This window comes from Copadichromis virginalis, linkage group LG22, assembly GCF_057382275.1.
Source record: "Copadichromis virginalis isolate Kocher_CV1m ecotype Utaka linkage group LG22, C_Virginalis_male_GT1.1, whole genome shotgun sequence".
NCBI lineage: Eukaryota > Metazoa > Chordata > Actinopteri > Cichliformes > Cichlidae > Copadichromis > Copadichromis virginalis.
The window spans coordinates 21,675,620-21,687,900 of record NC_140638.1 but is presented as its reverse complement, the minus strand read 5'-3'; the positions used below and the strand labels follow the sequence as shown (position 1 = coordinate 21,687,900).

General features: G+C 40.3%; 1 protein-coding gene across 1 annotated transcript; it reads right to left on the bottom strand.

Annotated features, from left to right (window-relative positions):
• Positions 1–2,616: 2,616 nt before the first annotated feature.
• Positions 2,617–4,059, bottom strand: LOC146683340 (uncharacterized). Its single transcript, XM_085447001.1, has 4 exons — positions 3,841–4,059; positions 3,588–3,745; positions 3,083–3,173; positions 2,617–2,878 (listed from the first exon to the last, which is right to left on the bottom strand). Exons 1-4 carry the CDS (start codon positions 3,940–3,942, stop codon positions 2,618–2,620), a joined length of 612 nt encoding a protein of 203 aa, XP_085303127.1. The 5' UTR covers positions 3,943–4,059; the 3' UTR covers position 2,617.
• Between the last annotated feature and the right edge of the window lie 8,222 nt (positions 4,060–12,281).

The following is a 12,281-nucleotide window of genomic DNA, read 5'->3' as shown; positions in this document are numbered from 1 at the left end:
ATATAATGAAATTAAAAGACACACATGAAATTCAGGGGATATCTCATAAACCTAATACATACAAGTAATCATAAACACGAGTGCAATATTTGTCAAGAAAAACGTATTTCTGGAGGGCTGACGTGGTTTAAATCAAACTTGGGCCGTATTTCTATCAAGCAAACAGCATCTGTTTTCAAGTACGCAGAGGCAGAGAGGATGGGAAGGGGGGGCCCTAAAGCACGTAAATGGAAAGATGAAAAGGCTGCAGGGGTGGTGAGGGATGAACATTAAAAACATTAAGAAGAGAGAATTACAGTGGCAGCGAACAAGGTCTTCAAGGGAGTGCTGGGGGAGCTCAGCGAAAGAACAAAGGGAGAGCTTGAGGTATAGTGAAGCCTTCTGCAGATAGGACTCTAGATAAGTATCCGACACATGATCGTAAATCTCAAACCCCTTAGTCTGCAGGCTGAGGTCAGGGTCAGAGAGGAAAAGCCCAAAGAGAAACAGGGGGGGTTGTAACACAGAAAAATAGATTGAAACAATAGCCATAAAAAACACTTTATTCTGAACCAGATGTGATTCAGATACTTTAAGCACAGAGGTGAAACTGGACGTGGCAACATGGAAAACGGCAACAATGATAAGTTCGCGTTCATTTCAAATGAAAATTTACCCGCAGGCTGTCATTAAAACCTGCTGCCTCTCAACAGGCATTCCTCACATTCTGTCTGCGTCGACAGCTCCAGTGAGTCATTTGTGCATCTAAAAACACTAATCACACCTTCAGAAACAGGAATGATGAGTGAGGTCATCCATACTCCTGTGGCGCAAATATTTGTCACAGCTGAACTGTCCAACGGTTGCTAGATACAGATACAGAGGTGGAAAAAATGTTTCTTTTTCTCTCCCTCTTGATTTCCCATCAAGAGAGCAGACCTCTCAATCATTACATCAATTTCTGCTCTATGCACTATTTATCATTGTGATCTATCAATGTATTGTCCATATAGTTTGTCATTACATACATCTGGCTTCATGCAGCAAGATAAAAAAAAATGTCCTTTGTTCATGTGGCAAGTGGCAATTTCAAAGTCATGATGTCCTTGCATAAATACTAAAATAAACTACACAAGCTATATTGCTGTCTCTTTGTGTCAACCCTTTGATAGACTGGTGGCCTGTCGGATGAGTGGTTAAGAAAAATACTTCGGTTTAAGAACTAAAACAACTTTTACGTTTACATTTGTCAAACAGGCGTGGCAAAACATGACACTGACATGTGGACTGGCAGTTATGTTACACAACACCCACAGAGAGCCCACGTGCACAGTCACATAACTGCAGAAAATAATCTGGGTTATTTCATGATCGTATACTCCAATGGATGATGTGCACCTTCTGATATCCCAATAAGTGAAGTCTGCCAAATCAAAAGCATATTTGAAACAGATGATCTGTTGAATAGCATGTGGCTCACAGTTTTTGCACGCCAGGAAGAAAGCTCTTAAGAATGGGTCACATGATAAGAGGGGTTATCGGAACTGTGTCGTCAGAGCCAGAGGCCACAGTCATCATCAGTTTTACAGCCTTCTTACTGACAGACAGATTACCCATGGCAATAGGGGGCTATACTCACGCCAGGCCATTCAGCACTTAAGCTAAAAATCCAAACCAGAAATCAGTGATTTGCAAACCTCATAAATTCTTATTTTATTCACAACAGAACAGAGGAAACGTATAAAATGTTTAAAATGAAACATTTTACTGTTTCATGAGAAATTATGGTTTATTTTTAATCTAATGGCAGTAACACATCTCAAATAAGTTGGGAGAAAGGAACAAAAGACTGAAAAAGTAAGAGAAAAAGCTGAAGGAACATATTAACAGTAATTAGGTTGACTGGCATTGGTTCAGTAACATTATCAGGTATAGAAAGAGCTTCTCAGAAGTAAATATGGGTAGAGGTTCACCAAAAAACTATCTACAATTAATCTACACTGTAAAAAGTCATCTATAGAATCTACCCAATAAATCTGAGGTAACAATTTGCATTGACTTTTTTGGGGTATATTTAGTTCAATATATTGTGTATAAAATAACTTCAATAAAAAGCTATGAAATACTTAATTAAATTGGGTAAAATTTACCCCATATTTATGTATACATTCAACAGCTACTTATTCATTGAAATTAGGTAAAATTATCTCTTGTTTGCTAGTTGGTAATACCTGATAATTAGTAATAAAATTTAATTATTATCAGTTGATAAACATTACCTATTCATATAAGGTAAAATGTACCCCCCCAAAAAAGATATTCAAATGGTTCATCATCTCAATGTTTTTATCCCATAAAAATACAGAATAAAGTGCAACACAACGGCTAATGCAGACAACACTTTCAAAGGCCACTCAGTCCATTTTAAAAGCCAAAAGCACAGAAACTCTACAAGGTTGTTTCTGTGCATGTACGTTATCAAACATATGGATAGATAGAACAGAACACTAACACCAACATTCAATAGTTTCTGTGCTTGCTGTCAGAAGAAAAATTACAGCTCCATCTAGCTATGTCCTCTGGGAACAAGAGGGGAAAGGTGTGTGCATTGCATAAGCTTATTTTTGAGGCCGTGGACCTAGGTCAGTAGTTTCGCCCCGTCTATTTCCAAAAACAGTTTTTGAAAAGTGTCAAATGTGTTCTTCAGCTCCTTCGGATATTCGAGGTTGAGGGCATATATCAGTCCCATCAGCAGTACACATGCCTTTGTTCGGATTCCACATCCCTCCATCACTTGGTTTCCCTCAATCACAATGGACACATCTGATGGATCCTCCTCAGCCATGATGTTGTGGATCACGATCACCTTCATCATATTGTCTGTGTAATCCTCACATTCCTACATGTTAAAAAGAAAGAAACAAAAAGCATGCACACATTTTATTTTATTTAAGATGCTTTTTCAATATATTTCAGTTGATCTAAAGAGGGGAGTGGACAGAAGATGAATGGAGAAGGGGAGAACAGGGGATAGGAGAGGACAGGAGAGAAGAACATTAGGATCCCTTGAGTTAATAAGTAAACTGTTATCAATATGACAAACCTGGCAGTCATGAAAAAGATCTTCTTGTCTTTCCCCGAGGAAGGTAATGAGGCAGCAGATAAGGAGATCCCTTTTCTTCTCAATGCTCTGTGTCTGTAGGGAGATACAATTTAGTGAAAAGACTAAGTCGAGTGATTTACTTACATTAAGACTGAATTACTTAAAAACAAAACATGGCTGATGCCTCTCTCCAGCTTTCAACAGGTGAGAGGCTGGGTACACCCTGGACAGTCAATCACAAGGAAACATAGAGACAGACAGGATAAACAACCATGCACGCACACACTCAAACCTAAGGACAATTTAGAGAGACCAATTAACCTAACAGCCATGCTTTCTGACTGTGGGAGGAAGCCGGAGTACCCGGGGGGAACCCACACATGCACAGGGAGAACATGCAAACTCCATGCATAAAGACCCTGGGCCGGGATTTGAACCCAGGACCTTCTTGCTACCCACTGCAGCCCTCCATAATTACATATTTGTGAAAAAAGTCAAATAACATAGGTCATTCAAAGTGTCCAGCAGAGGTCTCATCTTGGAACCAGCGGCTCCTCCTTTGGCAGGCATAAGCTGCAAAAGACCTGGTGTGTACTCATCAAGTTTCAGCATGAATGTCTCCACCAAAGAAACTGTGGTGATGCGTCTGAACTCTTCGATGAGCTAAGAAGGGGACAAAAAAATAGACATTTCAATTTGTTGACATTTGTTTGACATTTGTTTTTTGGTGGATAGGAATAGTTATCACACATACTCACCTGAGCCTCAGTGAATAATGCTGGCCACCTTTCTTTTAACTCACCCACAGAGGGGCAGAGGCTGACCACTCCAAGTCTTCGGCTAGAGAACGTTTTATTCATTTTATCTGCAATTATATTTGCATTGTTTTTCTTTGTTATTTCATAAATTAATTCCAGCCTCTCTTTCTCCAGTGTCTCTTGGGTTTCTCCAGTAGGATGCGGAGGGAGATAATTAACCTCTGCTTTTTTTTGTTGGCTTTTTTACATTCTTTGATGGCACTGCATCAGCTGGATGCTACCTTTTTAAGGCATTAATTTCAATTTCCGGGTAAGAAAATTTTCGAGATCTTAGCTTGGCACGGTAATTGTGCATCTTGTTTTTTATGCGCTGCTGCCAGCCATATAAGCTGGCAAATGATAATAAGACACGGAAACTTTGAAACCAAGGCTTCAGCCACTGAGAGGATCTGCTGATTGGTTGGGTAAGCAGTGTACGAAAAAATTACTTTTGCAAGGTCTTGCATTGCATCACTGCATCACAGTTTGGTACGGAAGCTGCTCTGCCAGCAGGACATTCAGGACATTTATCTCCAGCGATGCCTCCGTAAAGCACACAGCATCATCAAGGACCACAGCCACCCACAGAGCAGACCACCCAGCACATCAGCTGTTCTCCTTGTTACCATCTGGCAGACGTTACAGGAGCCTGTGTGCTCGGACTACAAGACTCAAAAACAGTTTTTACCACCAAGCCATACGACACCTCAACCACAACACTTAAACACACACAACACAGCACTCAGAAGCTACCCTGCAGCTTCACAAGTACTCTGTTTAATCTGCACTGGTCACTCCACTTTATTGTCATTGATATTTATATTTAAAAGTGCAATACTGTAATTTTCTGCTGCTCATTCCTGTGCAATATCCCATCTGCCCTCCCATCACATTTCTTTTCAAGATTTTCTTATTTAATCACTAGTGTACATATATTTATATTTATAGATACATATATATTTAGTCATCTTTTCTCTTTTACCACGTCTCTCTAATATTTTGCTCCTTACTATTTTTCTATTTTCTTTATTATTTTCTTTTATTTTTATTATATTTTCTCCTACTGTATCATGCTGCTGAGTGACTGCTGCTCGTCAAACACATTTTATTGCAATGTTGACCCTGTGCTAACTTGCATATGACAAATAAAACTGAAAAAAAACATTGTTGCTGATTTAACACTGGCATCCATGAAAGGTCTTCCAGTGTTGCGATATGAGTTGTTTGCCTCAGCAAGGATTAGTTGTATGTCTCGGGAAAACTCCGGTACTTGAAATGGCACTGGCCACGCAGCAGGGCGACATGAATCAGGGAGAATGATGGTGTCACTGGAACTTGACGATGCGCAGTCGGACACCTGTGAGGGTGCATCATGATTGGCAGGGCAGATGTCCGTTTCAGTAGTACTTGCAGGATGAGTGCTCACTGAAGCCGAAGAGTTCAATGCAGACGATGATCCTGATTCACATACTGGTTGTAATTCAAGGGTGATTACTGGCTCTTTAAGGATCACTTTAACAGTGGCCTTGTCATACAAGTCAGCAGTTGAGATGACACTGAAAAACTGATTGTCAAAGTCTTTGTCTTGGTATAGCAGTCCAAATTCCCCATGTAGCTGGAAAGTTTCAGTAATTATGGAAACAAGATCTTCCACTGTATTAGGAATTCCTGTTGGAAGTGTCAACTTATGAATGCTGTGTTCTTCTAAAACGACTCTTAACTGGACTGCCATTGTTGTTTGGTTTGTGTTTCCTCAGCTGTAGAGACAGAGAAAGAAAAGAAATTGAGACAGGTTATTAATAGTTGATAAGCTTACATGCATATATTTTCTTCATTATCTTCTGCCAGAGAAATAAAAGCAGAGATTTAGTTCAGTAGAATTTTGAATAAATAATTTTTGATTGTCATTTTAAGAAGAGGGAGATAAGGGCAATGTTTCTTTCAGTTCAGAACGTTTAAGGATTTCTGTCTCTCCTGTGGGCTCTACTTTGAAACTCCTCAGGTGTTCACAGTACCAGCCTCTAAGCAACTTCAGAACAAACACAGGAGTTCTGTGCACAATGACTATTTGATGGATTTCTGCAAAGTCAGGTAGGCCTCCTGTTGAGCCAAACGGCAGCATCATGCCAATATTATAGTCTGTGCCTAAAATGGTTGCTTTATTTGTCATGTTCACAAAGTCTTCCCTGGGGAACTTCCTTGCAAGGGACTCCTTAATGCTGTCTTTTAGAACATCGACTGCCACTTGAGTCTTCTGTGACAATAAAAAAAAAATAAAAAATAAAAAAAAAGTGATTTGATTTGATTTGATTTGATTTGATTCTGGGACACTGACAGTGCTGGCCTTTGGTGGTTGTAATCGTGGGTATGATACGCAATCATCGATTGGCGTTTTCTTGCCATTGTCATGAGGATGTTTCTACACCCAGTCTGCCTCACAATCCTTTTAAAGAATCGATGTTTGGCTTCAAATCGCATAGTCCAGAAATGTACAAGTAAACAGTTGTAAGCAAAGGATAGTGCTCGAGAAAGTGATGTTTTGGTCTTAGTTTCTCCTCTGGGAACACTTCTAAATATCTGTTACGGTGTTCTGAGATCTTACTTTGCATGTATCCTATTGTGTGATCTGTGTGGAGAGGAGCCATGACAAGCTCAACAACATCTTTCAGGGTCATCAAAACCTCCCAAGCAGGCTCATCTTCTGGTACTTTGTCACCAATCATGAGTGGTATCATTCTCAACAAACACCAGTTTTTGTGTGCATTACCTTCTACACTTTTTCGCGCTGTGAAATTTGGGGCAATGGGTTGTGGACAGTTTGTTTTGTCACTCCATTTGTAAGGAAAGAAGCAGATGGAACGGTTGAGCTGCTCAAGAGATATGTATTTCTTCCTGATTAACACATCATGACAGAGTGAAATTTCAACAGGTACAATCCCTTCAAGCAAATCATGCAAAGCATCTGGGGGATAACCTGATGTAGCATGAAAGTGACTGAGTCTGTCTGAGATTGGACACTGTCTTTTAACTCCACAGTGGTGAGCTTCTGCAGGATCAGACAGTGCTGCTTTGACATGGATGGCATAGTTGGACTTAGTCCGTAGAGGAAACAGTCCTTCTCCTACTTCATGCTCCTGGATCTGTGACCTTTCGCCAATGCAAAAGCGACAGAAATGTGAAGCTGAAAAGCTTTCAACAAACCCGCCTGTTGAGTGAGCGCCAAGATTGTCAGCGACTACAGCAAGTACAGTGCCCTTGACCACTTTGCCCAGACTTGAAACAAAAATACCATTATCTTCAAAGGACTTCAAATCTTTGAGCAGTGGGTCCAAAACATTTGCATAGCCAAACTGGTTGACATCATTTGCCTTGCATAAAATGGTTAAGTAAATGGAAATCAGTATAGATCTCAAGGTGGCAGGTATGTCTGCAAACACCCAAGACACAGCTGTGACTTTATGCTTCTTGCTGGATGTTCCCAGAGGGTTGCATATCTCAAAGTCATCTATATAAAGGATGAGTGGGAGTTTAAGTTCATCTTCACATAAAAAGCTGTTTTCTCTTAGTAAAGATCCATCATTAAATGATTTGTATTCCGAAGAGACATCAGATGGCCTTTTGTTTTGTAATATTGTGTTTTGAATGTCTCTGTTGTCCACAAGTTGAGATAATAATGGGAGGATTGGTATATACTGAAATTTTTATTATCTGTACTATCAAGTATGTACTCAACAGGTTCAGTCAATGAGAGATGCTCCTTTCTAAATTGCTCTCTCCTGAACTGACTGCTTAAAGGCCCTTCCACTCTTAAAGCAGCACAGACAGGGCTTAGCCGGCAAAGGTCTTTGACCAGTTCTGAAATCACTGAGTCTTCCAATGTACAGCCATGTTTTCTCAAAGTGCTCAGAATTATTTCTTTAATGACGGGACCAGATGCAGATGCTGTAAGGAAATGAAGTTCCTCTACTAGTTTGTCAATGCATGAATTGGACACATTGAAAATGCTCTCCATTTTCAGGAGGAGTAGCCCCACTTTCTTAGTAATAATTTTGTTTAAGTTCTCATCCTCCTCAAGGACTGAGCCACATTCATTGTCATGGTCAACAATGTCACATTCTTCATCCGGGTTCTTTTGGTATTGATGAAGAACATTAGTCTTGAAATCTTCCAAGGAATGTGGGTTGTGTTTTCTACTCTTGTGGCTGTGGAATGTTGTGTATTTGTTAACCTTATAATCACAATCCTCAAAAACACATGGCACAGTTTCAAACTTTTTTAGATGGCCACCAAGATTTTCAAAAAACTGCCTCTGTCAAAAGAGCATGAATTACAGACAATGCACGTGAATGAAAGGATGTTGCCTGGCTGGGATGACTGTGAATGATGCCTTGACAAATGTGTCCTTAATGCACCCCATGTCTTGACAGTGCAAGGGCAATCTGCATGAAGGCAGGGTATGGAGTGGACTCGACCAAAATGCCCATGTATTAGCCTGACGTGTTTCAGCAGGTCTAATCTTTTTGTGGTTGTGAAGTTGCACAACTTGCATTTCCAGTTCATTTTCCCATAACTGAGGACTTTGGTTAAGATTAACCACATGTGATTTATTTCATTTAGAAACTTGCATACCTATAAAGGATACACCGGGGGTGGGGATGTGGGTGGGTGCATCAGCCCTAGAACTGGTAACAGAGTCGTCTATCAGTGAGTCTCTGCTTGTAAAGGACACATGTGAGGACCTGAAAAAGAGGGCAAATAGTGAGTGTCCACATACACAGATTCTTCATGCAACAAAAATAAGAAAATACATTACACAAAAGAAATTTTCAGATATGTACCTGGTTACAAGTTATTTAGCTAACCTCAAAATTTCTCTGAGTCTCTTTAATAAAGGTAGAAATTAAACATAAGGTGAATATTGTTCTTCAGTTTTTCTTTGCTCTTTGCTCCTCTCCTTCATCGTTCTTTCTCCCTTTCTTATTCCTCAGTCATGTCTGTCCCGTCTGTAACAACTGAAAATAAAATAAAATAAATAATAACAACAAAGGTAGATCAAACGGACCAATATGGCAAGGCCGTGATGATCCATTTGGGAAAGTAAATCCATTGGGTCTCCTTGTTGGTCTTCAGACAACAATTCTGACGGCTAAAGAACCAAATGGGACAGGCAAAAAAAAAGTGAAGTTGACTAAAAGATCTCAGAAAGCAACATCGTGGATATCTAAAGAAACAGCTAAGAAACACTGAACTCTATCAGTCTGGAAACAAAGTAACAGTCTGGTTACAAAGGCATTTCAAGCGCTTTGGGAATCGAACCATGATGAGGGCCTTAATCCAGAAAATGTGAAAAACCTGAAGGCCTCACTAGTCTCATTTAATGTACCCTGAAGCTCAAATGCACCAGGACAATAATGCAAAACACAGCAGCAAGATCATCTCTGAATGGCTCAAAAAACAACATGGAGGTTTTGACCTGGTCAAAGTGCAGACTGCAATCAGATTGAGATGGTTTAGCATGACCTTAAAAACTCAGCCTATGCTGGAAAACCCTCCAAAGTGGCCGAATGAAAACAATTCTGCAAAGAAGAGAGGACCAAATTTCCTCCACAGCGCTGTAACACACTCATCACCAGTTATTGCAAATGCTTGATTGCAGTTCTTGCTAGATGACAAAACCACTTATTAGGTTTAGAAGGAAATTACTTTTTCTACATGAGGTAAAGTTGGAGAGCTGTTTCCCCAAACTAAATGAAATCATCATTTAAAAAACTACAATCTGTATTTACTCTGAAAATCTGTGTTAACATTTGAAATTGGAAACATTTAAGTGTAACAAACATGTTAAAACATAAGTAATCAGGAAGGGGCATGTATAGGAATTTCTTTTACTTATGTATTAATCACATTATTTTATTGTATGATACCTTGGTGCCACTGGATTTTAACAAGTCTCACACTCATACAGTAAGACAAATGGAGGGGGTGTAGTAAGGAAGTTGGGGGAAGCAGACAACTCCACAGGAAGAGTCTTTTGTCTCTTTGAGGACTCTGGGAAGGTAGCAAGGGAGTGTGAACCTTAAGGTGTGAAACAGCTGTGTACTGCCTTTTGTTCCTGGAGAAGGTATTTAACTGAGAGCCATGCTAGGCTCAGGGAGACTCTGCTGACCGTCTGTCCCACGGTCATGCAGGGACTTCATCAAGCTTGGTTGTCTGTTCTTTGTGTGTTTGGATTAAAGAATGTTAGCTACCGCTCACCGCTCGTCTGCAGGCTTTATTTAAATGGAAAACTTCCACAACAGGCAAAAAAAAAGCTTTTTGCTAAAAAAAAAAAGATTTAGAGCAGAAGTTTTTTGCACTGCATTTTAAAATCAGAACATATTGCATTTATTTACAATTAAAGACACACAGAGCAGAAAGTGTGTTACTGTTTTACATCCACAGACACACAAGAAAAGAAGCAGGCAACATGAGGTCAAGTTATGGCAATTTTATTTGTGTGTTTCAGTACATGTATTTAGATTAGAGTTTTTAAAAAACAAACAAACGTCCCAAGAAGAAGGATGGGGTGAAAGAAAGGTGGAGAGAGGAGGAAGAAACTATTGATGTCCTCAAACTCGATGCTGCTGGGTCAGTTCTTTCTCAGCAGTCTGCTCCAGAATCCCCTCCTGTCCTCGGCTTGCTTTTCTTTTGCCTTGAGTTCTTTTAAGGTTTTGTTGAGCTGCTCCTCGGCATCTTTAAATTTTTCTTTCAGCTGCTGTTTGGCCAGTTTCACTTTCTGTTTGAGGAGCTCTTTAGCTTCCTTTTTGTGCTTTCGTATTTCTTTAAGTGCGGCTTTGCAGTCTTTCTTGGTCACCGCAGAGCCGGTCGTTTCTTTCTTGAATACCTTCACCTCAATTCTCTCTTCTGCAAGTTCTTCTTGCACTTTCATCAGTTCCTTCTTCATGTTTTGAGTGTAACTCTTACACTCACTCTTTCAAATAGATGCAAGTAAAACACAGCAGAAAATAAATAAAGTCAAAGACTCAGCGGTCCTGTTGCTCTATTTTCACCTGTAAAGCAGGACTGGAGCAGGCGGAGGTTTACCCTGGTGCAGGTGTGCTGCGGTCAGTTGAAGAATCTGCGAGTTTCTCTGTGCGTTTCCCATTACGTTGTTGTGCACTCGGTGTTTGCTTGGAAGTTTAGGGGTTTTTTTCGCTGTAAAAAGAAGTTTTCTTCCCACGCACAACGGACGCTAATGTTTTTGTCACTTTTTATGGAATCAAACTCAAAATAAGGTCAATACTTCCACGCTTTAAACGCTGCACGCTCATACTCTCTCCCACAATCGATATGTGATCCATTGTTGATCTGCACACAGCTGTTGTCACTAACGGCGCACTCGCTTACGTCACCGTCGTGAGACATTCTCGCAAAAAATCACGGTTTTAGTAACGCAGTAACGCAGCGTTCCTACGGGAAAGTAACGGTAATCTAATTACCGTTTTCACAATAGTAATCCCTTACTTTACTCGTTACTTGAAAAAAGTAATCAGATTACAGTAACGCGTAACGCGTTACTGCCCATCTCTGAACATGAGTCAGGAGAAAACTGGAGCAGCCAAGCAGGGAGCTGCAGGTTGCTGGTTTAAGTCTCTGTTCAGATGCTGGTGTCTCCTCTCTCTGAGATGTCTGCAAACAGTCCCAGATAAAACAATAAGGATAATAAACAAACACGTGACTAAAATAACAATTATGACTCTGATGTGTTTCATGTGTAGCAGGATGGCCTCTATACAGCAGTCGCTGCAAGCATCCACATCGCCACACTTACTTTTCTTTAAGCAGGCGTGCTGGGGTCCTCCTAAGGAAAGTTTGAAACTTCATTTCCTTCATGCTGGTGAACTTTTTACCAAATATTTTCATCAAAGCTTCTCCATCACTGACAGGGATTGTTTGGATTGTCTGTTACCCAACAGCTCGATAACTAGCCGGGAGCTCGAGGGTCACTAGAACGGCACAACTCCCGGCACATCATTTTCAGATCACCGCTGTCTTTCGCTACTCAGGTTAAACGTAGGTCTACATCCGGCCTACCCGACCTTCTGAGGACCCGGCCCACATAGCCCGCGAAGGCCGGGTCCTCAGGAGGATTCAGCCCATGAATTTGGACACGACCTCAGTGTTCCGATTACCTTACATAAGACTCATGGTTTGGGGGTATATTTTACTGCATTTTTTAATGTAATGTTGTTACTCTTAAGAAAAGGGTATAATAAACCCATTACTTTATAATTCCTTAGCTGAGGGCAATAATAGAGTAAATTTTATATGATTTGCATAGATTATATATACCTCTCTCCAAAATAGCTTTTATCAGTGTACAACTTCACAATAATGTCCCTCAACATGAAACTGTGAAGACT